At 43.4% G+C, this 25154-nt stretch overlaps 1 protein-coding gene across 1 annotated transcript in view; it reads left to right on the plus strand.

Moving 5' to 3' along the window:
• Window positions 1-4047: 4047 nt before the first annotated feature.
• LOC309400791 (serine/threonine-protein kinase TAO2-like) overlaps window positions 4048-25154 on the plus strand; it is a 140753-nt gene continuing 119646 nt past the window's right edge. Inside the window, exons 1-12 of the mRNA XM_081969458.1 lie at window positions 4048-4970; window positions 16894-17066; window positions 17558-17629; window positions 17804-17905; window positions 18389-18434; window positions 18528-18624; window positions 21375-21488; window positions 22366-22457; window positions 22575-22668; window positions 22762-22843; window positions 23292-23459; window positions 23669-23881. Of these exons, the coding sequence (XP_081825584.1) occupies window positions 16935-17066; window positions 17558-17629; window positions 17804-17905; window positions 18389-18434; window positions 18528-18624; window positions 21375-21488; window positions 22366-22457; window positions 22575-22668; window positions 22762-22843; window positions 23292-23459; window positions 23669-23881 (1212 nt within the window). The 5' untranslated portion in view covers window positions 4048-4970; window positions 16894-16934. The remainder of the gene's footprint in view (window positions 4971-16893; window positions 17067-17557; window positions 17630-17803; window positions 17906-18388; window positions 18435-18527; window positions 18625-21374; window positions 21489-22365; window positions 22458-22574; window positions 22669-22761; window positions 22844-23291; window positions 23460-23668; window positions 23882-25154) is intronic.

The following is a 25154-nucleotide window of genomic DNA, read 5'->3' on the forward strand; positions in this document are numbered from 1 at the left end:
AATTATAATCTTAAACTATTTTTGGCTTACTATACAGATAATTTAGTGCAAAGCCGTGCACTACAGTATTAGATTTCTGTGGTTTTACCTTCCTTGGTTGGTTTTAGGGAGAGCTATGGAAAGCTAAAACAAATGCTGTGTAACAAGGAAGTGTGAAACATTCCTTTTGATTTATTGGAGAATTAAAACCAAACATTATTTCAAAGGAGAGAAGTTTCATATCATGCAACTTTCATCAAAACTATTTCACATGCCCTTAAATCTTGGTGGGGTGGGGGAGACAATAGTGAACATCTAGGAAGTAGGATAGTAGTAGCAAATATCTTAGAATAATATTGTGATGCAACTATTATAAATTGTTCAGCAATAATTTAACTAAAAGAATTGTGCACCCTATATATAAATTGTTACTTCTTAGCAGGAAGTCCAATATTTTTTTCTTTGCATTTTCACATTTGGCTGAGTTTTTCAGTACTCCGACATACTATTCTTTTTTATTAGGGATATATTTATTGGGTTTCAGTCTCCCATCAGTTAAGAAGACAAGAACTGCAAAGCAGGTGGTTGTGCAAATATCATAAGTATTTTTGGAATGTATGTGCGATGTGAATTGTGAATTTCTTGTTAAGAACACTTATCAAGTTTTAATATTATGACTGTCTAACTTATTTAGAGGGCGAGTGCTTGCTTGTTGCAGTAAAGTACAAATGCCATAAGCAAAATACCTGTTTACTCACAGGTATATCCTGCTTAAATTGCTTGATAGCAGTGTGCAGAAACTTTAAATTGTATAGCTCACAGCAGTACAGAAACCTTATATAGCAGTGACTACTCTTGAGGGTCCACATTGGCTGTATCTGCTTCCAAGTGATGCTTTTGAAATCTACTGGAGCATATTAGGGATTTCTGCACTGAGAAGCAGAAGGATGGACTCTTGCCTTTATGATGGGCTTTTGAGACACTGGAAAGCAGTGGGAACTTTTGCTACTTCTAAGTACTTCCAAATCCAATAAGAAATTGATTATCTTTCCTTGAGCCTCTTTATGCAGGGACAGGTGCTGAAAAATCCTTCAAAGAAATGGAAACAGTGAGTGTGTGTGTGCGTGTGTGTGTGTTGGGGGGGTTGTTTCTGTTGTGTAGGATTGGAATATAACTTATTGGCCCTGGATTTTGAGGGTGGAGGGAAATTGCAGAAGCTGAAATGCGGTTGGGACAGACTGGGGAGTCCTATGTTTTATCTCTTTTACATTTTCAGAGATTATATACAGTATAAAGAGTTAACAGTTGCACCGATTGTACTTTATGTTTGTGTACACAAAACAAAGAACAGGTAGTTCAGCACATGACAGCCTGTCAATCTGAAAATACTCTGAAACAAATAGGTATTGTTTCTGGTGCACATAATTCCAAGCCCGAGATCTTAAAAGGGTGGCCAATCCAAGTAGTTTCCCCTCTACATACACAGTATATTGTATATTATACTCTACAAAGTGGTTTAAACAACAAAGGCTAGTGTGAGAGAGCACACTGTTCTGCAAATAATCTTACTAGCCTTTTGTATGGTGCTTATGTGTAGTGGTGTTAGTAGTAGCACAAAAGAAATTATACTTACAGACTGCATTTTCCTGTAGTTTGTGGTATGAATTTATTTTTTAAGCAACAGGCCAGAACCTGTTCATATTAGTAAGTAGGAGATCTGTTGGACATCAAACTTATTTTAAAAGTCTCATTATGTAGAACTCTTTTTAGTAGTCTGGATTATGGAAGAATTGCAGGAAAATATTAGTAATGCATATAAAACAGAAACAAGCTAAAATAGGGGTGGTGGTGGTGAATCAACTTGTTTATTGCCCATGTTTTGTTACAAACTACTCTAACTGCTGCCTGTTTTTTAGCAATAATGATTACATTGAATATGATATATAAAGCATGTGATATAGTTCCAGGATCAAAGCTAGTCTATATTTGAATGGCCTGAAGGTGCGTTAACATTCAAGGAAGCTAAAGCTGCAATCTAGGAAAGGCAGTTCTTGGCCCTCTAAGTACTTGGAAAATAGACCACCTGTGAACCCTATATAAAACCACCCTGATCACCATATAGAATAAAGTATGAAATAGGCCTGTATAAATCATTTGGTGGGATTTCAAAGCATTGGAAAGTTGTGGGAGTACTTTGGAACATCTGCTTCATTGACCAGATCTGGAGGAGTGCTCAGAGCCCTGTAAAATAATTTGCCAAGCCACTCCCACAAAGCAGGCCACACCTACAGAACAGGTTCTAAAAAATTTTGAAACCCACCACTGATGCTGCTGCAGTTTATTTCCCATCTATGGTGGTACCCAGCATTACCTTCCCCAGCTTTATGTTTCCCAGGCCCCGTTTTAACCAAATACAGAGTTGGAAGGGACCTTGTAGCTGTAGGTCATCTAGTCCAACCCCCCACACAAGCAGGAGACCCTACACCATTTCTGACAGATGGCAGTCCAGTCTCTTTTTGAAAGCTCATTTGTCTCTTGCTGCCTTTCTCAATTATTCTACCTACCTAGTACTTGAAGCTGTAGCAAGCATACTTCCCTAATCGTTTTAAGCAATCTGCTGTAATTATTTTAACTAAAGCTGTATAATTTGCTCTCCTCACTGCTTTTTTCACCCAGATCATGTCAGAAATTGCAGCCACTTTTGACCAACATTCTGGACTCCCTTGTTCCTTCACCTCTTTCCCTCCAAAGGCCACGTAGGTCTCAGGCACTCCTTCGACGTGCCCCAAGTTCAACCTAACCAAAGAACTCGCTTTTCCTCACGGAAGGCGGGCTGGACGCGAAACCCTCGCCGTAGCCCAGGCAATCCGGGTCAACGTCATCGGGACAAACAATCCCAAATCGGCCGTTGCAGTCCGGCCTCGGCGGAATTAGCTAGGCCAATACATGTGATTCGGCGAGGCGGGAGTGGGGGGAAAGGAAGGGTGACGCGCTTCTTTCAAAACTGGTGGCTTCCCGTCATCTAACCCAATGTGCGATTGTTAACGTTCTCTACCGCCTTTCCGCCAGCCGCTTGGAATTTGATATTTAAGCGTCAAGAAGAGCGAGTGGCCTAACTTCACCTCGTGTTGACAAGAAAGGAAGAGACCCGTCCAGGACAGGCCTGAATGACGCCGGCGTTAGAACTGCACATGAGGTGAGGGGAATAAGGGCGCTGAGAAGACTAGAAGAAATTGCGACTCCCATGACGGGGAGGCGCGAGCTCCAGGGCGCGCATACACCCAAGCCCCCTGCAGTAACGGTTTAACTGTCGCCCAGTGCGGCCTTTATTTCCCCTTTGAACAGCTGTCATTGCTCCACCCCCCCCCTCCCGTCGTTCGTCCCCGCCACTTTTCTGCCGGCGCGCGCCAACCAACGTCTTTCTAAATCTTGCCCTAGTAACAGTTGAGCGATGGAAGCTCCGCCCTTAACCTCGGCCTACCAATCAAATCCCACGCCCTCCCATATTGCCCCAATCAAAGCACACCTGAGGGCACGCGGGCGTCCCAATCTGACTTCTTTCATTGAAGGGCTGTTATCTCCCCCCCCCCCCAGCCAACCAAGATGTCGATCTTATTTGCACTTGCCCTTCCTGGTGTTCCTCGTCCAATTCCATTCTTAGGGCAAATTTCAAGATCCTTCCCCTCGCTTTACATATTGTCAGTGTAAACGTGTCCCCGCCCATTAACGCTAAAGAAAATCCAACGAAGTCCGGCCTTACGCCTTCCCTCTTTTACTGCGCGTACGTTGCGTTCTATTTAGTAGTGCCGTGCTTGCTCACGGCACGCTCCTCACCCCTCAGTTCGCGCTACTCACCTTTTTCTCAAGAATAACCCGAGCGGGACGCATGCGCACAGTGCCCCAACCAAACGTTTTACGCACCAGGCTGGTTTAAGTTCGGCACGATGTTCGTCGCTTATTCCCGACTGTGGCGCATGCGAGTTTTCATGGGCTCACGCCCCTGACGCATCGCGCATGTGTGCTCTTCCTCGGCGCCCCCTTCCCTGTACACATACGCCTGACGTTTTCTCTGCCTTGGTTCCGGTCTTGCTCCTGCCTTGGGCGCCATCTTAGATTTGGGGACAACTGGAGTGCGTGAGAGGGAGGGAGCAGACGGAGGAACCCGGAGAGGCAAGAGAGGGGAGGGGGGCCCGGATAGAGTCAGGCCCCCCACCCCCACAGCACCCTCCCCTGTAGAGACTCCCTCCCTTTTCCCATTCTTCCATCCCCGCCCTCCAATTCCCTGGATCTGAAAGGATCTCTTTGCCTTTTACAGGGACCATTCCATCCCCACCCACCTGACCTCTCATTCCTTTTTGTTCCCGCGCCCCGGCCTCCGGTTTCCCTTCAAGACCTCTGTCAATCTCCTTTGCAGGGTCTTGCAATTCTCCTCGCCAGTTATTTGTAGGTCCCTTATACCTCATCTGTAGGCAGCTGCCAACAGCTGGAAGGGACTGCAGCCTCCTATGAAGCCCATGCCGCCTTTCCCTCGCAGCCCATCCCTTGGTCTCTTGCAAACCGAGCTACTGGGCTGATAGCGATTGTATTCTCCCCCCCTCCGACCTCCCCCCCTTCTAATTTGGGATTTTTCTCTCCCTACCCCTGAATTACAGCCATTGCAGAAGGGCCCTAGACTCTTGTTGCATCCTTTTACAGGGCTGCCTCAATCGCGTTCCCGGTTACCCAGCCACTTGCATATCTTCACTTCTGCAGGACAATTTTTTCCTACCCATGCAAGAGGGAGGGAAGGAGAGGCTTGGAGGGGGGCTGTTGTAGATACCGTATGTTTCCCACCCAGAGGCCTTCCTTTTCCAGGGGAACCACTGACAGCTCCCTCTAAACCCTCTTTCTTGATTGGAGGGAGTAGGGAAAGAGGAGGTAGTTGGGGGTACTCTCCCCACCCCCAATATCTTGGAGCTGGAGCCGCAAGGGGAAGCTGCAGAGACTTACAGGTGAGACCCAAGCACGCAGATAAGGGGAGAGTGGGTGGGGGGAGAAGGGTATTTTTGTGGGATGAGAAGGCCGGGCAATGGGGAGAGAAGGAAATGTTTACAGAACAAAAGAGGTTGTATTGCACCAGTTAAGGCAAACGATCTCGTTTTTGTTTGACAAATTCTAATAAATAAATAAATATATAAAATCTGATTTTCTTTCTGCTCTTCTTTCTCCTATAATTGTCCTTCCAAATAAGTCAGAAATCGTATTGTCTCGGTTGGGAAACATATTCTGTTTCCTCTTTATGTTTTTTCCCCCTCTTTGAAGGTTTTGCTAGGCAACAGATGAAGAGTTCTGTTTTCCAGAGCTTGAGGTCTGGGCCTAACATCTTCCTGCAGGGGGGAAAAGGATGAGTTTTTCATCTCAGGTCCTCCATGTATAGTCAGCCCTCCCTTAAAATTCCACTAGGGTTCCTCACCCTCTCAGATTTTCTTTCCTTTGGAACCTCAGGATCAGGGAACCTAGGAAATCATCTGTCTAGTCTCTTAGACTTCTTTCCTCTTTGGATTAGTCAGAGGCCTTAACTCCTGTACTGTTTTTAATGTATCAGAGCTATTATATGCCCTTAGATATTCCTATAATGACAGATTTTGGGAAGTTAGCATCAGTGAGGTATGTAAGAATGGGGAGGACCCTCTTGGGTTCCTTAAAAACCATTAAATTTTGTTGTTTCAGAATGATGATGGTCATATTCATACTGCTATTTAAAGAAGCTAGCTTAATTATGAAGAAAAGTTGGGCTTAATGTGTAAATTTCCCAGTCCCAAATTATTTAGCAGATAACAGTATAATATTTATAAAAGAAAGCCAGGTCCATGGGCAAAGAAATCCAACTTTCATTCATTCATATAGTCATTATTTAGATACTTAGCTTTTGTTGGTTTCAATTTTAATGTTTAAAAACTGTTTAATATTTAATTCTCACTTCCATATATGAAGCATTAGAGCAATAAAATGCTGTTTAGAGATAGTATTTGTGTGTAACAGGATATGAAAAAGTGGTTACTTTTTCCAAAATAGAAATGGATGGTCTCTTCTCCACTGTCCTAGTAAGATGAGTGCTGGTATCTTATACTAACTGAAATAGGACTTCTTCAGTTATCTAGGCTTTGTATATAATTGTGCCCATATTCTAAGATGACTAGCCATTATTTTATCAAGAACCATTGTTGAAAAGCATTAGGTTTTAAGGCTTCTTTCTTTATGGATTATATTCCTTGACCTTGGAGAGATCTAGAGTTTTTTTTTTTACTCGAGAGAGTTGCATGGTGTTGAGACATGGTGCTCACATTAAAGATTGGAAAGAAAGCCGCGTATAACAGTTTTGTCTCCTGAGACAACAGGAGTTTACACCCAGTAAAAATTCATTTTAAATATCTTTATTTTAGGGATGATTATGTGTATCATGTTTTTGTCAAAATGAGTAACTTTTTGCAAGCTATGTAAGGCTTGTGCCAGTGTTGCTTACATCTATTTTAATGACAGCATTGTTTTATTGTCTAGAAAGAAACATACAATTTACAAGTCTGCTGGCTGCTGGAGTCTTTTCAGATTTCTTGTGCACTTGTGATGGCTAACCTTTGCCCCATCGTGTGCTAAAAGCGGGGGGAGTGCAGGGGGGTTGTGTGTGGGTGTGCCCACACCCATTCTATGTGTGACCCCCCACCCTCCCCCCGCTTTTGGTGCGTGATGGACCTGTTTTTCACCCTCCTCAGGCACCAGACGCTTTCTAGGAGCTTGGGGACGGTGAAAACGCCCCCCCCTCCCCAAGAGGCCTTCAGGAGGCTTCCCTGAAGCCTCCGGAGGGCGAAGAAAGAACCCAACGTGCAAACCGGAAGTTCGGGAACGGACTTCCGGTTTGTCCGTAGGGCCATTTTTCGCCCTCCAGAGCCTTCAGGACGCTTCCCTGAAGCCTCCGGAGGGTGAAAAACGGCTGAAAATGAAGGCGAATGTCAGTTGGCCAGCGCGCGTTTGCACGCTGGAGCTGACAGGGCAATGCCTCGCGTGCCCTAACAAATGGCTCTGTGTGCCACTTGTGGCACACGTGCCATAGGATCGCCATCATGGCTCTAACCTATGGTTAGCTATTTTGTTGTTATTGTGAGTTTTGTGCACCTTTGAAAATAAATTCCTCAAAGTTACTGATTTACCTTTGTTTTTTTAATGTACTAATTTTTGTTTTATCAGCAGCCCACAACCATTCTTTCCCTGGAGATATTTCTTATCACATATTCCCTTAGACAGAATTTTGGCATATTGGGATCAAAAACGCATGTTGGTACAATTATGCCCAAGTGCAAATGATTAGTTCACCATGCTAATATTGTTATGTCCACGCAGGCATGAGCAGAGGCTTTTCCTACTGTCGTGCAAGTGTGGGATATATTTTAAAATTATTGGTTAATGGCTGACAGCTTCCCTTAAAAGGAGCTGGAAGCTGGATGTTGGTTTATAGTCTGCTCTTATCTTGAATAAACAGTATTGCTGGAATCTGGCTCCTCATCTGTTCCCCATGCACAACATTGCATTAGCGACGAAGGTGGGATTCCTGGGCTCGGAGCCAATGCTGAAAACTGCTAATTAAGAGGTTGCAGAGATTAAGAGGCACGCGTGAGTGGCGACTGTGTTGTTTTGGAAAGATAATGGCTAACCCACCACAGTTTGCACCATTTGATTCTGAAACACAGACGTGGGATTTGTACTTAATCCTTTTTGACTGTATATTGGAAGCTAATGACTATACAAATATCACAGATAATCGCAAATGAGCGCTTTTCTTGAGCACTTGTGGAAAAGAAGTGTTTGAGACAGCAAGGGCCCTCATTGCGCCCCAACCCCTTCAGACAGTTCCTTGGGACATATTATTGGGTAAATTGCGGGAACATTACGCCCCCTGACCATCTTGCATTGCTAGAAGACAGGCTTTTTACCATAGGAACCAGGCAGAGGGTGAGTCTATCAGCTGTTATATGACGGCCCTCTGGAAGGCAGCTATGTACTGCAAATTTAGCAATGTAGACAAAGCCCTTTGAGACTGATTGGTCTGTGGAGTTTGGGATGTTCAGTTACAGAGACGATTACTGGCAAAACTGACAACGCTACACACAGCAGTAGATGACGCTCAAGCCGCTGAATCGTCAAATAGATCAAAGGAAGAGATACAGAAGTCAGGCAGCCCCCAGGCGGCTAGAAGGGGGGCAGCTGTCCGTCGGGGAGAGGCAGAATTGTGGGGGGACACTGAAGATGAGGATGATAATCACGATGATGTCCATTGGTTGAGGGCGACCAACAAGGATCGCAGATTGACCAAGGATTTTCCTCGTGCATAGGTTGCGGCGGAAACCACCTGAGAGCTACGTGTCACCATAAAAATACCATTTGCAGACGGTGTGGGAAGAAGGGTCATCTAGCAAGTTTGCCATGCCACGTTGCTTGCTACCTCAACAGGACAGACTCCAAGTCATAATGTTGGAGGGAAGCGGGGCCCACCGAGATTGAGAATCCCCAAGGATGAGTGTTTTACTATTAATATGGACACCTGTCATTTAGAGAGGTCAAACTGGGATTCCGGGAAGTAGTAAAATTTACATTACTGTCCATATTGTGGGATCGCCCTGACAGATGGAAGTGGATACGGGGTGGGCAACAACAATTGTATCCTGGCAGACCCTACAGAGATTGGTGCCACACACAGCCAAGTGGAAGCTTACGTGAAGCTGTATCTGTTTGAGAGATTATCAGGGAAATAACATCCCCATCAAAGGAAGTGGAATGTTCCACGTAGAATATAAAGATTTCTCCGGACCACTTAAATTGGTTGTCGTAGAAAGCTCACTGCCTAACCTCCTGGGACTGGATTGGTTTGCGGTCTTGGGGTTAGGCATTACTGGAGTTCACAAAATCCTGGGGGAGACTGTCAGAGAGTTGAGTAAAGAGTTTGCCTACATGTTCAACGGGAAGTTGGGAGAATATAGGGGTACCCTGATATCCTTCAGTTTGGACCCTAAAGTGGCACCAATAAGAATGAAACCAAGGAGGGTGCCATTTGCATTAAAGCCCAAGGTTGACGAACAACTGGATAAATTGATTAACAAGGCATACTGGAACCGGTGGACCACACCAAGTGGGAAACACGTATTGTGATGCCAGTGAAACCAGACAGGGCGGTCCGGATTGTGCGGATTATAAATGTACTCTGAATAGGGCTCTTCAACAGAATGCATATCTGTTACAGCACTTGTTACATTTGCTGGAGGAGGGTAAGATCTTCACAAAGTTAAATCTGGCCCAAGCTTACAAACAGCTCCCTGTGGACGATGCCACTGCTGAAGCCCAAACTATTATAACACATCGGGGGGCAGTCCATTGTTGTCGCCTACAGTTTGGGGTAAGCGTGGCCCCGGGTTTGTTCCAAAGCCTGATGGAATGGTTGTTACACGGCATCCCTGGGGTTGTCCCCTACTTTGATGATGTGCTCATATCTGCTGCTAGTAAACCTGAACTATTTGAACGACTGTGACTAGTGTTACAAAGATTCCAAGAGGCAGGGCTAAAGGTAAATGAAGAAAAGTGTAAAGTAGCAGTAAATCAAGTCGAGTTTCTGGGTTACTTAGTTGATGCGTCTGGATTGCACCCTACCAAAGAGAAAGTACAAACAATACATGCTGCACTAACACCAAAGAATAAGATGGAACTCCAGGCCTTCTTGGGACTCCTCAATTTCTATAGTGTGCTTTTGTGACAGAAGGCATCTGTAGCCAAACCACTACACCGGCTGTTAGGAAAAAAGGTGCCATGGGTTTGGGGGCGCAGAGAAGCAGCCGCATTTGTGGGGGTGAAGAAATTAATTTCCTCGGACAGTGTTCTAATCCAATATAGTGAACACCTGCCGTTAGTCCTGACGTGTGATGCATCCCCATTTGGAGTTGGGGGAGTTTTAAGTCATCACCTTCCAGACAATCACAAAGCTCCAATGGCGTTCTTTTCTAGGACGCTATCATCAGCTGAGAGGAACTACAGCCAACTTGATAAAGAGCCATTGGCTGCGGTTGCTGGTATTTAGAGATTCCACAAATGTTTATGGAAGGAAATTCGATTTAGTCACAGATCATGAGCCATTGCTGAGACTAATTGCGGGGGACCGGCAAACACCGTAGGTCCTGTCCCCAAGGATGACGCGCTGGATGGAGTTTTTAGCAGCATATAACTATCAACTTATACATCAACGGAGCTGGGCCATGCTGATGGCCTAAGCCGTTGTCCGCTACCAAATCTAGTGAAGGATCCAGCTCCAGCAGCATCGGTATTGCTGATAGAGACTATGCCGTCCAAACCTGTTATAGCTGCGAAAGTAGCAAACCAGTCGAGAAAAGATCAAAAGATCATGCAAGTATGAAACTGTGTGTGGAGGGGATGGCCTAAAGAGACAGGAAGTGTAGAGTTTAAGCCATTCCGTGCAAGGCAGTATGAACTTTCTGTGCAAGAGTTGCCTGTTGTGGGGGAACCACGTAATGATACCCTCAAGGCTAAGGAAATCACTGCTAGAGACTACATGAAGGCCACCCCGGGATCGTAAGGAAGAAGGCGTTGGCTCGTAGTTATGTGTGGTGGCCAAATCTAGATAGAGATATCGCGGAGTGGGTAGCATTGCGGCAAGCATGCCAGGAATTGAGACCAGCACCTCCTTCAGCGCCACCACGGGACTGGGTAACACCAAAAGGCCCCTGGTCTAGAATTCACATCGATTTTGCGGGGCCAATAAATGGAATGTCATTTCTAATTGTCATCGATGCGTATTCTAAATGACTGAAGGTGGCCATGATGAGGTCAACTACGACAGACGCCATTACCAGGGTTCCAAACAAAATGTTTGCAACACATGGGTTGGTGGACATGTTGGTATCGGACAATAGGCCTCAATTTACGGCAACTGCATTCAAGGTATTCCTAGCAAATCAAGGCCACTCCATTTCACCCTGTGAGTAATGGGCAGGCGGAACGAATGGTGCGAATGACAAAAGAGGTGTTGACTCGAATGGGCCCCAGGGACCATCAGGAGAATCTTAGTAAGTATTTGTTCAACCAACACGTCACTCATTTCGTAGCCACTGGTAGGAGCCCAGCCGAATTACTTATGGGCCGCCGCTTGAGAAAGAATTTAGACAGAATACATCCAGATTATTCGATAGAAACCCTTTCAGACTGGGAAAATACAGTGAGAACATTTGAGCAAGGTGACCGAGTGTATGCCCGAAATTATACTGGTCAACCTCTATGGGTGCCAGCACATATCACAGAAGTCACAGGTCCCCGTTCATATCGGGTGGAGCTCGAGGATGGACGACAGTGGCACCGACATATTGACCAGCTTCGGAGCCGTGCATTGGGGACAGCTGCTAGGGAGCTGGAAAAAGCGAACCGGGGTGGGAATCCAGAAGAGCGAGAGGGACGACAATTCAGTGAAATGGTATCGGAAGGGCTGAGTCCAGTGCAGAATGAAACGCCTATTATTGAGGGTTTACTGTCGTGTAGTCCGTCTCTCTCTTCTTCGTCTCCATCTGAGGAATATGCCCAGGTGGAGGCCCCAGAGAGCATTAGTATCCATCTGATGTAGTTGAAGAAGCATCGAGAATGCGGTCGACGGGTGGGGCCCCGATAGAAATGCAGGAGAGCCGCAAGTCGACATGAAGCTGCCAAAGACAAATGTATCTGGACGATTATGTTTGTGTAGTATGAAATTAAAGGAACATCCCGCGGGTGGGAATTGGTGTTATGTCCATGCGGGCACGAGCAGAGGCTTTTCCTACATGCCGTGCAAGTGTGAGACATATTTTAAAATTATTGGTTAATGGCTAACAGCTTCCCTTAAAAGGAGCTGTCAGCCAGAAGCTGGATGTTGGTTTATAGTCTGCTCTTATCTTGAATAAACAGCATTGCTGGAATCTGGCTCCTCGTCTGTTCCCTATGCAAATTATTGCAAATATGAATTGCTAAATAACAGGAAATGGCCGTTTTAATTAGTGTTTTGTCTCAATCAGAATTTCTAGATTATTGATCTCTTAACAAGCTAAAATTGTAAGTTAAGATTTATTGTTTTGTCTTAAGATTCTTGCTTTTTGAAAGAATTTCAAACCAGGGATTTTGGATCCAAGGAAAGAGTAGACTAACTACTAATACGGTTTCCTGGTTTGTTTATCTCCACCCTTGGTAGGCGGATCAAAATAAAGAGCTAGACAACTTATACTATCAGAGTTCTGGTAAAATAGCGCATAATTCTAATTTCTCTATGAATGGGATACTATTTTATAAAAATATTTAGGTTGTAAAGTCTTATATTTTTTTGTAAAGGTGATACTGTGTGGCAGAGAATTTCCTCTGGATTTTCACATTAAGAAAAACAAATGTAGAAAATTCTTATTTTTGAGCCAAATGATAGTCTTGTGCCTGAGCTCATGTACCCTTCTGGGTAGCAGAAGTTGAAATTGAAATTTCAAAGAGAAGAATTGTGAGTGGGTTCACCTCAGTTTTGCATAGTTTCCATAGTGCGCTGTAAGCTGACAAATACAAAACATATTTAATAAGCTGGATTTCTTTATTTAGACATTGCAAATTTTAGAATCATTTGACACCAGGATAAATAAATTGCATGCTTTGTAATGTCTGAAAAAAGAGTTATGGAAACTTCGCCCATTGACAGAACTTTTACATCTTTCCTCCTTTATTATAAGTTCCTTTTCAGATATAAGTGAAAAGTGGAAGTGCTTTCCAGAATATCCAATGCTTCTCTTTATTTTTTACACTTTAATTCCTGTTTTGGTGAGGTTATATATCTCTGATGGCGAACCTTTTTCTTATGGTGTGCCAAAATTGTGCACACGCGTGTGTGTGCCAACACCAATTAAATCCTCCCCACCCACCTGCGCATGTACGCATGACCCCTCCCCAGGCTCCGGAGACCTTTCTGAAGCCTGGGGAGGGTCAAAATGGCCTCACCCGCCCCCCCGGAAGCCGGAAATGGATTGTTTGGGAATGAACTTCTGGTTGGCCTGTTGGGCCGTTTTTCGCCCTCCCTAGCCTCCGGAGGCTTCCCTAAAGCCTGGGGAGGGTGAAAACAGCCTCCCCCGGCCCTCCGGAAGGGCGAAAAATCAGCTGGCCGGCACGCCGGAGCTGACAGCTGGGGTGCCAGCAAATATGCCATAGGTTCGATGAGTATTTTTTCTTCAGCGGACAAACTGTACACATAATTGCAACCCAATTTCGTTAGAATAAAATGAACCAAGTTGACAACAATTTTTCTCCAACAACGCATTTGGGCGAAGTAGGATTGCCAGTTGACTCGTCAACATCCATTTCACATATTATGGAAATTTGCAATAATATAAAGTGTATTACTGCAAAATCTGAAACACAGAAGTTATATAAGGTTCTAATGTTATGACAGAAATATGACAACTACATCTGTAAAGTTCAGAATCCTACAGCCGCAACATGTTAATGTGTGGCGTCACTAAAGTACTTACTGCACATTTAACCGCTGTCATTAGTCTAGAACGAGTCCCTTTTTGGGAGAGGGGCGGTCTAAAAATCTAAGAAATAAATAAATAAATAAATAAATAAATAGAAGCACCGCTAGAAGACTAACAGATTCATATAGCATGCAAGAAATGAATTACACACTTGAAACTGCAGCATAAATGAAATAACAACGGCACAATATAAAAGAATGCATGTTGAGGTACATGACGTTGCCATAGCAACATCCTCACCTATGTCCCTATTTTTAGGGCTTTATACATCAGCAATGAAACACCAACCCTACTTTTTTAGGGGGGTTGAAACATGCTCTTTCTAATGAGAATGATTTAACAGAGTTTCCGGAAGGTCTTTTTTGTAAAAGTGGGCTGAAAATACTCTGTTTTTGGTGTTTTTACAAAAACTGTCAGCTTTACACTCAATTTGTAAACTATTGGAAAGCAGTAGGAGAATGAAATTTTATATTCAAAAACTTTGTGTTGCTAAGTTATTGCGCACAAAGTTTCACGTTTCTCATACCTTTCCTTCCAGAGATGTAAAAAGCCAAACTTTAACCTTTTTTCAAGCCACAATATTTTCAGCCAACTTTGCTCCACATTATCTAGATGGAGATTGCTCATGAGAATGTTTTTATTATTTTGTTTAGTAGAGCACAACATGTTGTACAAGATGGCCAAGCTTTGTTTTTCTCAACAAAATATTGCCAGAGATACTATGTTTCAAAGTTGCTGAACCCTCAGAGTCATACTGTAGAAGGCTGCAGTATGGTGTCAAACAAATGACTATATCTCCACAAGTATTGCATCGGCAAATGTAACACTTTACCAATGTTCATTGGGGACGTGTGTGCATGTTCACACCAAATTTCATCGGAATCTGTGATGGTCGAGCAGGGACCCCCCCAGACCACTTGACATGGAATGACCCACTTTGTTACCTGTAAAGTTTATTGGGTATTCCTGTTCTGAAGCTGCACTGTACGATGAAGGGTGCAACAAGCTGGTTTCTCTAACTTGTGCTGCAGATTAACTTCTATGGATTTTTCTGAGGAGCAAATATGGAAAATGCTGGATTTCTGAAGTGTAATTAACTAGAGAGGAGCTGATATTTTCCAGAATGTATTCATGGATTAAGATATTGGATTCTGAATTGTGATTGGACCTTCCTTAATGGGGGGAAAATGCAGTCAAAGATACTCATGAAGATATTTTGAATGAGCCGGACATGAAAGATACCAATTCTGTGACATCTAAGGCTGTAACTGCAATCCTTGCTATTAATGTCAGCTGCTGGCAAGGAAGTTTTCTTGCTCAGGAATCTCTGCCAGGCTTCTTCTGTTGGACATTTTGGGAATCTTTAAGTTCTTCACCATTGGACAGAGAACAAAAGAATAGCCTGTTTGGTAGGACACACATTTTCCTCTTGGGTTTTGGAGTGAGGCTCATTTTCTACCCACATAGTTACTTTGTAATTGGACTGAATATTATTTTATATTTAACATTTATTTCATCTTGTTTCAGAGGCTTGAAGTGTCAGTTTTTAAATGTACAGTATATCTTTAACCTTTAAAGAGCTCACTTTAGAAATGTTGTGTAAATAGCTTTTAGCCAGAATGTGCCTACCAAAAGGATTAATCTATACATTTCTAGATTTCCCAAGTTATTGGCGATGTTGGATGGAAAATTTAGTCCAGTGCACCTGGAGGGAACCATGTTGGAGAAATTTGCTGTAGATATAGCAGGCTGAAAGATGGGGAAAGAGTACATAAAAATTACCCTTTTCAAAAGAACATTTACAGAGAATGAGCAATTATCTTTGTATGGGGGGATGTCATCTGATACAGCTGTTCCCACATGTTCCAGAAACAGTTACACACTTGCAGGATCCAGTCTGGGTCGGTCATCGGGACCAGAAGTTTAATCTTCTGAGCTTTCAGACTCGTGCTGGAGTCCATCCTCAGGGAACATTCTGTTGGAATGTTAGACATTCCATTAGAGAGAAGTTCCCTGCGGATGGTCTCCAGCATGAGTCCGAAAGTTCAGAAGACTAAACCTCTGGTCCCGGTGACCCACCCAGAATGGATCCTGCAACATTATCCTGGGACACGTATATTTACCTTCATTCATGATACACACTTTTTTCTCTGACTCATTACATTCTTGGTATCTGCTTAATAGTAAGTAATATTTCATGTGCATACATGTTATAGTCATAAAAGTTAAGACTTGGGTGACATTGTGCAATAATGAAGAGATTGATGTACCTGTATGAGGGTTATACATAAATAACCAACGTCCATACTCACTGCATTCTTTGTAAAGGACTAAATTGTCTGCTTCCCAGCTAACAAATACCAAGCCCAGTAAAATTTTGATCAGGGATCTAGAAATCCCTTGGTCTGTGTTCCTCTAATTTCTTTTAATCCCTTATAACCAACTTCATTTTACACAAGGAGGAGTTGCCTAAGAGCAACAGAGTAGTTATAGTGGACAAAAAGACATGGTAGTATTGAGCTGGACTCAGTTAACATTCAATTAAAAATAAAACTGAAAATATTTAGCAAGCCCTCCAAGGGCTTGTACTTTTTTAAAAATAGAGAATCATATCATTTCCATCTCTCCTTTCAATAAAAATAGTGCAGAAATTAATGCAAATAACAAATCAGGTAAACTGAGTAGGTGAGAATATTATTACTTGAATGGAAATCTGTATCCATTGCAATATGAAGGTGGGAATGAAGGCTGAAACATGCGACACTTTACAAGAGAGAGAAAATGTACTGCTGTCATTAAAGTAACAATCAATGGAGATTATTTTAGTGGTCAAAAATTAGGGGCAAATCTGATTTTTGCCTCTATGGAAAGTAGGTATAGCTTTATCAAAAACTCCTGGATTTTCATAGAAAGAATAAAGCACAAAATATTTTGAGCTAGAGCTAGAAAACTGGAGAATGTAGAGATGTAAAGCTGTTATTGGTACTTCAGTATCCTAACAATTACTAGTTGAATGCTGTCACATAAATAACAGAAGCCCAATTTGAACAAGAGAAGTCTATTCCACCTTCTGTATCATGGCAAGGTCCGTCTCCATTTTGCATTGATGGCCTTCCTGCTATAAACATTTCTCATTGATAATCTTGTTTCTGTGAATAGGAGTAGGTGCCTACAGATTCCTTTTGAAAAGGCTGAGCTTTTGTCAGGATTGCATGCGGCCTTGATCTCAGGATTTGCTTTGCTTCAGCAAGATGGCGGCATCAGATATCATTGAATTACATTCTTATAAATAAAAATAAATTACCTTATTGATACCCAGCTGGTTCAGTTTGCTAATATTTGTTTCCCACTTTAGGAGAAAGGCAACAGTGAAGTCCAGCCTCATCCACGGCCGCCATGCCGTCTAATGCCCGGGCTGGCAGTTTGAAGGACCCTGAAGTGGCTGAGCTGTTCTTCAAGGATGACCCTGAGAAGCTCTTTGTTGACCTGCGGGAGATTGGTCATGGCAGTTTTGGAGCTGTCTACTTTGTGAGTGCCAAAGGAGTGTTAATGCTCATGCTCAAGCCTTGCCAAGATCATTTAACACAATTCTTACCCATCGTCCTTACTTATAGTAGAATCAGTTTTGCTTCTGAGTCCCATCCCATCAGGAGGCCCCTGCTACTGAATATGAGATGTTGAAGAGAAATAGTGGGAGAAACTTTCTCCACATCTTGCTGATAGCTTTCTCAGGGAGAATCTGATTGGCCATGGTTAGAAATGGGAAGATGAACTGGTCTGATTTAGTAGAGATGTTGTAACTTTAAATGGATTATCGGGTACTCGCCAGTCCCACATATTCTGGCTTCATGGGCGTCTCTGCTCTAAGAATACGTGATTCACCATGCAATGTGAAATTTACTCCTTTTGAACTGTATTTTTACCAGGCATAGGAACCAAGTTCCTCTCTGAACTTGACTGTGGGTGCTGATAGTTATTTTCATCATCCTTCTTTGGTTTACTCTCGTTATCTTCCCCAGGCCCGAGACATACGCAACAATGAAGTGGTGGCTATTAAGAAGATGTCCTACAGTGGGAAGCAGTCTAATGAGGTTGGTCCTCTTTAAACTATTAACACAGTTGTGTTGACCATTAAGTTATAGCCTCTCCCTGGCCTAGGTAATCCAGTTCTGCTTTTCAAATTTTCTAGACGACTTGTAATATTCTCTCCTTTACTCAAAATGTAGAAGTATATTGGAGCTCAGGCTCTCTTTTGTATTTTCCAGAAATGGCAGGACATTATCAAGGAGGTAAAATTTTTGCAAAAGCTACGACACCCAAATACAATTGAATACAAGGGCTGCTACTTAAGGGAACATACAGCATGGGTAAGATGAGAGTGAAACAGATCATTCTTAAGCCATTGGGGTGATATATTACAGAAAGCCTTTTAAAAAATTTAAGATATGCAGTGAAAATGCAGATGAACTGGGCTTTGGATGAGGGGAAGTCTTGAAAAGTGCCTGAACGATGACTGGGTTTCTTGCTTCTCTGCCTGAAACCTTAATGTAATTTAAGGGAGGGAATTGCAATGCAATAGAGAGGTGGCTCCTTTCTTGAAAATTATGAAGAAAAAATTTTTTTGGTTGGTATTCTATCTATATTTAGGGTTTTTTGGAGGTGGATGGCATTGGTGCAAGAATGGTGGACTTTTGGTCTGATTTAGTGTTTTTATATATTTAAGTGAATTGGAAATGCCAAATACAAAATGGAATTGGCATACTGGGCTCCTGGAGCCCTGATTGGGACAGGATGTTTGAAGTTCAAAGGATTTATTTGCCCTACGCTAACATTTCATCTTAATTCACTAGCTGGTGATGGAATACTGCCTAGGCTCAGCCTCAGATTTGCTGGAAGGTGAGTCCAAGACCAATTGAAGAGACCAGTCTTCTCACAGACCTTTTCTCAGACCTTTAAATAATGTTCTTTCCTCCATCCCTTCTTTCCTAGTGCACAAGAAACCACTGCAGGAAGTAGAGATTGCAGCCATAACGCATGGTGCTCTGCAGGGACTTGCCTACCTGCATTCACACAATATGATCCACAGGTGAGCTCTATATTGTGTTACTGCACTCTCTTAGAGATGTTGCTGCTTATAACACCCATTTAGTGGAGAACAGTATGATTTGGTTGTTGCTGCATTGTGAAATGTGTACCAGAATCTGGTACTCTGTTTTTCAATCAGTTCCATGTGTCTCTCAGACACAACCCTGTTTCTACATTTTCCTTTTTCTTCTCTCTATATGATTTACAGGTAGAATGGCAAAATTACTTTAGTTAAATTCGTGCGCCAGTCAAATGTTGCACTTTATGCAGTCTAGCTCAATTATGAGAACTGCACAGTCTTCAAATTTCTTAAAGCTTCTTTGTATATAATAAATCCTTAATATCCCAAACAACTTAAGGAAAAGACATATAGTTAAAACATGTTGCTTTTTATCAGATTTTGCAGATAATATAGGTAGTCCACATTTAATGGCTGCCTGTTTTAGCAACTTTCTGAAGTTACAACAGGGTCATTCCATGTCAAGTGGTCTGATTTCAGAAAAGTGCCCTGCTCAACCATCACGGATTTCGATGAAATTTGGTGTGAACATGCACACACGTCCCCAATGAACATTGTTAAAGTGTTATGTTTGCCAATGCAATACTTGCAGAGATATAGTCCTTTCTTTGACCCCATACCGCAGCCTTCTACAGTATGACTCTGAGGGTTCAGCAACTTTGAAACATAGTATCTCTGGCAATATTTTGTTGAGAAAAACAAAGCTTGGCCATCTTGTACAACATGTTGTGCTCTACTAAACAAAATAATAAAAACATTCTCATGAGCGACCTCCATCTAGATAATTTGGAACAAAGTTGGTCGAAAATATTGCGGCTCGAAAAAAGGTTAAAGTTTGGCTTTTTATATCTCTGGAAGGAAAAGTATGAGAAACATGAAACTGTGTGTGTAATAACTTAGCAAAACAAGGTTTTCAAATATAAAATTTCATTCTCCTACTGCTTTCCAATAGTTCACAAATGAGTGTAAAGTTGATGGTTTTTGTAGAAACACCCAAAATAGGGTATTTTTAGCCCGCTTTTACAAAAAAAGACGACCTGGAAACTGTTAAATCATTCTCATTAGAAAGAGCATGTTTCAAACCCCCTAAAAAGTAGGGTTGGTGTTTCATCGCTGACATGTAAAGCCCTAAAAAAAAGGGACAAAGGTGAGGATGGTGCTATGGCAGCGTCACATGCATTCTATTATTTTTTTGTCTTGTTTGTTTTATATAGACATCATTAGTACTATTATATTGTGTAGGTCCATGGTGACATTGTCATTACCAGTTCAGACACTTGAACCAGCAACCCCATCGCCATAGGGGGCATGCCCGATAGTTGTGCAATACCAGCCACAGGTGGGTTTCTTGGTTCAGGATCCCAAGCCTGTAGTTTGGTTTCTTCCTCAAGGTTCCAAAGCCTTGTGTGGGTATCTGTCCGGTTCCCAAGCCGACAATTGGGCAGTTTATCCTAGGTTCCCAAGCCCAAAGTGGGTATCTTATATGGTTCCCAAGCCGAAGTCCGTACTGTTCGTATGAACTGCCAAATTCCAACGATCGCTGATTTATTATTGAATGTACGTGCCACGTTCTTTAGCATCACTTCTGGGAATTGATACTGTCGATCTGACAGTATAACTGAAGATGCTGGAAGCATGCAAATAAGATGTGGTTCTAGAAAGTTTCACGTTTCTCATACCTTTCCTTCCTTCCAGAGATATAAAAAGCCAAACTTTAACCTTTTTTCAAGTCACAATATTTTTGGCCAACTTTGCTCCAAATTATCTAGATGGAGATCGCTCATGAGAATGTTTTTATTATTTTGTTTAGTAGAGCACAACATGTTGTACAAGATGGCCAAGTTTTGTTTCTCTCAACAGAATATTGCCAGAGATATTATGTCTCAAATTTGCTGACACCTCAGAGTCATACTGCAGTATGGGGTCTGCGGTATGAAGGCTGCGGTATGGGGTCAAACAAATGACTATATCTCTGCAAGTATTGCATTGGCAAACATAACACTTTACCAATGTTCACTGGGGACGTGTGTGCATGTTCACACCAAATTTCATCGAAATCCGTGATGGTTGAGCAGGGCACTTTTCTGAAATCAGACCACTTGACATGGAATGACCCAACATTGATGAAAAAAGAACTTTACTACCAATCCTCACATTTACAACTTTCACAAGTTGGTAAAGCAAACAAAAGCTGAAGCCTGATATTAAGTCACAGTTTCACTTAGTAACCACTTTGCTTAATGACCGCTAAAAAAGGACCAGCTATATGTTTTCAACTCAAGAACTATGCTATACACCAGGGGTGTCAAACTCGCAGCCCGTGGGCCAGATGCGTCACATGCTGGCCACGCCCACCCCTGATTTAACAAAGTGGGGGGAAAGTTGCGATACATCACGTGATGAGGTGTTGTCGTGAGTTTGACACCCCTGATATAAGCACTCTTCTACTAAAAGAAAAATCCTCATTTTAGCAGCCTAATTTTAAGTAGCGTAGAAATCTTTCACTTGTTGCTATCGAACTATTGAAAGTCAGAGGCCATTACCATTTGTTAATGCAGCCCTCTCTCTTTCTCCTGGTCTACCTTCTCCTGGTCCATATAAATGTTGCTCTAATCTTTGTCTTCCTGTTTTCTCCTGCCATTCACATTCCTTTTCATCAGGGCTGTCCATATTCGTCCACTGTGTTCTCTGTTTCCCTGTTCAGTTTTTAATTACTGTTCCTGTCTTTTCAGGGATGTTAAAGCTGGGAATATCCTTCTGACTGAACCAGGACAAGTGAAGCTGGGGGACTTTGGCTCAGCTTCTATCATTGCTCCTGCTAACTCCTTTGTTGGCACCCCATATTGGTAAACTGGCAGAATGAGATTTTTGTGTAATCTGAAACAGAGCAGGAATGCCTTTATTGACCATATCCCCATACCCTAGCCACTTAGAAAGAGTGAAGGTGTGGCTGGAGAGACAGTGAGAGGGAGTAGATATGCATTTGAGTCTCCCTGGTTCTTTGAACAAGAAGAAATTTGATCATTAGAAATGTGGTTTCCCTGGGTTTTGCAAAGAGTCCCAGTGTAGTTTTAACAACAGTTGATTCTAAAATTTTTTTTGAAGTCTTCTTCTTTTATAGGTCAAAGATTGGAGGGTATAAGTCAGGAGTATTCCAGTTTGGGGTGATGGTGCACCATATGTGAACTTTGAGGGGCATGCTTTGGAGCGTCATTTCAAGAAGTAATGGGTCTAAGAAAATGAAATATATCAGGGGTGTCAAATCAAGGCCCGCAGGCCGGATTCAGCCCGTGGGGTGCTTAAATCTGGCCTGCGGAGCTGCCCTGGAAACAGTGGAGGGCCGCACACAGCTTCCCGGGTTCCGTTTTCACTGGCAGAGAGCTGCAGGAGGCTGTTGCTCCCAAAAATGGAGCCTCGAATGACATCGAGCTGGCCACGCCGCCACCACCCGCATCCCCCTGAGGTCAAACACAACCGTGAAGCGGCCCTCAATGAAATCGAGTTTGACAACCCTGAAATATATTAAATATAAATAATACACATTCGTGTGTTTAATAATTTTTCCCCTTCCATTAATAGCAACATTGACAATTTGGCAGTATTTTGTGGTCTATGTCCATGGTCAGGCATCTTTCATGCAACAATCTTCCAGGCTTTATGTAACAGTGTGAGCCATTGCTAAGTCACAATGCATGATTGCTTTATCTTGCGCTCTCTTTCTAGGATGGCTCCCGAGGTGATTCTAGCCATGGATGAGGGGCAGTATGATGGCAAGGTGGATGTCTGGTCACTTGGCATCACTTGCATTGAACTTGGTATGGAATGAGCTACTTGCCTTATAAGGTTGGAGTTAATTGGGGGAATGATGTGGAAGAAGGCTTTCTGCAAAACCACAAATACCACTGCTAACATTACTGTCCTTGTATCTTTAGCGGAGCGCAAACCACCCCTTTTTAATATGAATGCTATGAGTGCCTTATACCACATCGCCCAGAATGATTCACCACTGCTGCAATCTAGTCACTGGTAAGGAAAACTCCAGAAATGGCTTTAAGCTTGCAAAAAAGAGAGGTTTATAGATTCAAATGAATCCCTGACTTTCTTCCCTGCTTTCTTCAGGTCTGAATATTTCCGAAATTTTGTGGATTCATGCCTGCAGAAGATCCCCCAGGACCGTCCAACCTCTGATGTGCTGCTTAAGGTATGTCCTCTCCTACCCGTTCTCACTCCTGAAAGATTCCTTCCCCCCCCCTCCCATCCCCAGCGCACTATGCCTGTAGCTGTGGAAATTGTATTCAATTTATCCCATTTTTTTCCTTATTAAGCTGTTAATAAGCAATGAGTTATTCTGTCTTCCAAAGTATTTGGGTTTCTCTCACTTTCTGTTCCTAAATGGACTTGAGTAACCATTACATGTTACATCTAGGTTTACTCAAGTTAAATTGACAGTAATTATGCATTGCTGTTAAAGGAATATAGTCATTAGGTCCTACAAAATCTCAGTGGTTGTTATCCAACTCTGTGAGTGTACTTAATAGTGAAAAAGGATTGCTCAGATCACAAATGCTAAGAGATCGGTGGATAACTTTGGAGACCTTTTGCAGACTTACTTCCTTGGTTTCATGCTAGTTCTTCCTGTGACTCCACAGCATCACTTTCTCTTGAGGGAGCGACCCCAGACGGTTATCATGGACCTGATTCAGAGGACCAAGGATGCAGTGAGAGAGCTTGACAATCTGCAGTACCGCAAGATGAAGAAAATCCTCTTCCAGGAGGCTCAGAATGGTCCAAATGCAGAGGCACCAGAAGAGGAAGAGGTTTGTTGTTGTTTTCCTACTTTCTCTGATGCAGTTCTCCCTGGCTTTCTTGGACTTCAGCTCACATAATTCTCTCACCATTATGAGAGTAACAGTGCAGGAGGTTTCCTTACTCCAAGACCACTTCCTATACACACACACGTAGTCTCTCCCTCCCTCCCTCTCTCCCCCCCCCCCCTTTCTCATTTAATCCATCTTTGCTGTTTCAGGAAGTAGAGCAGTTTCTTCACCGGACAGGAACCATCAATAGCATGGAGAGCAGCCACTCAGTACCCAGTATGTCCATTAGTGCCAGCAGTCAGAGCAGCAGCGTGAACAGCCTGGCTGATGCTTCAGATGATGATGACGGGGCTGAGATTGCCATGATGCAGGAAGGCGAGCACACCGTCACCTCCAATAGCTCCGTCATCCACCGTCTGCCGGTATAGAACTCAGTGTGCTTCTGCAAGAGCAGTCAAATGTCAATTTCAGAATAAAGCGAAGGTTGGGAAACTTTGTGGAATATTTTCTAGCATGTGATGTAAGCCTTCCTGCAAATCAGCAATCAGGATATGGGAATCCATTTTCTTGGTAGGGAAGTCGGGGTGGGGGTGTAGGAAAGGAGAGAGAAGCATGCTGATGATCACAGAATTGGATTCCAGTGGATCAGTACATCCTACTTGCTTCCTTATGTTGTGTAACTTAGGTGTGGGTGGGTACATTCCAATCCCCCTTTGCTGTTGGGGAAAAAAACAGTTCTTTTCTAGACTAGTCTTCCCTAGCTGTCTACATTTCTTGGGATTGCAGCTAAGGTTCTACATCAGTGATGGCGAACCTATGGCACGCGTGCCACAGGTGGCACACGGAGCCATTTGTCAGGGCACGCGAGGCGCTTTTTCACCCTTTTTTAAACCCATTTTTCGCCCTCCAGAGGCTCCAGAGGCTTTATAGGAGCCTGGGGAGGGCGAAAAATGCCTCCCCCGCCCCCCGGAGGCCCCCTGGAGGCTTCATGAGCTTCCGTGAAGCCTCCAGAGCATAAAAAACCAGCCCTACGGGCAAACCGGAAGTTCGGGGACGGACTTCTGGTTTGCTCGAAGGGTCGTTTTGAGCGCTCCAAAGGCTTCAGGGACCGTCCGGAGGCTTCCCTGAAGCCTTCGGAACGCTTAAAACAACCCTCCGAGCAAACCGGAAGTGACTTCCGGTTTGCTCGGAGGCTCTTTTTGAGTGTTCCGAAGGCGTCTCGGAGGCCTCCGGACGGTCCCTGAAGCCTTTGGAGCGCTCAAAACGACCCTCCGAGCAAAGCGGAAGTGACTTCCGGTTTGCTCGGAGGGTCGTTTTGAGCGCTCCGAAGGTGTCTGGGAGGCCTCTGGACGGTCCCTGAAGCCTCCGGAGGGCGTCCGGGGGGGCAGGGGAGGCTGTTTTCATCCTCCCCAGGCTCCTATAAAGCCTCTGGAGCCTGGGGAGGGCGAGAAAAGTGTGTAAAAATGGGGGGGAGCACTTGTAGTGCTTATGGCACGCGAGCCAAAAAAGGTTCACTATCGCTGTTCTACATACTTTGGAAACAGCAGTTGGAGGAAACCCAACTAAATTACAAATGCCTAGTCTTGTCCCAAAGGTACTTTTTCAGGAGGCAACTGGACTTTCCTGAAAAAAACACCTTTGGGACAAACATGACCTGGATGACTGAGATGACTACAGACAAATGCCTAACGTGTT

Source organism: Natrix helvetica (assembly GCF_964273705.1).
Source record: "Natrix helvetica genome assembly, chromosome: W".
Classification (NCBI taxonomy): Eukaryota; Metazoa; Chordata; class Lepidosauria; order Squamata; family Natricidae; genus Natrix; species Natrix helvetica.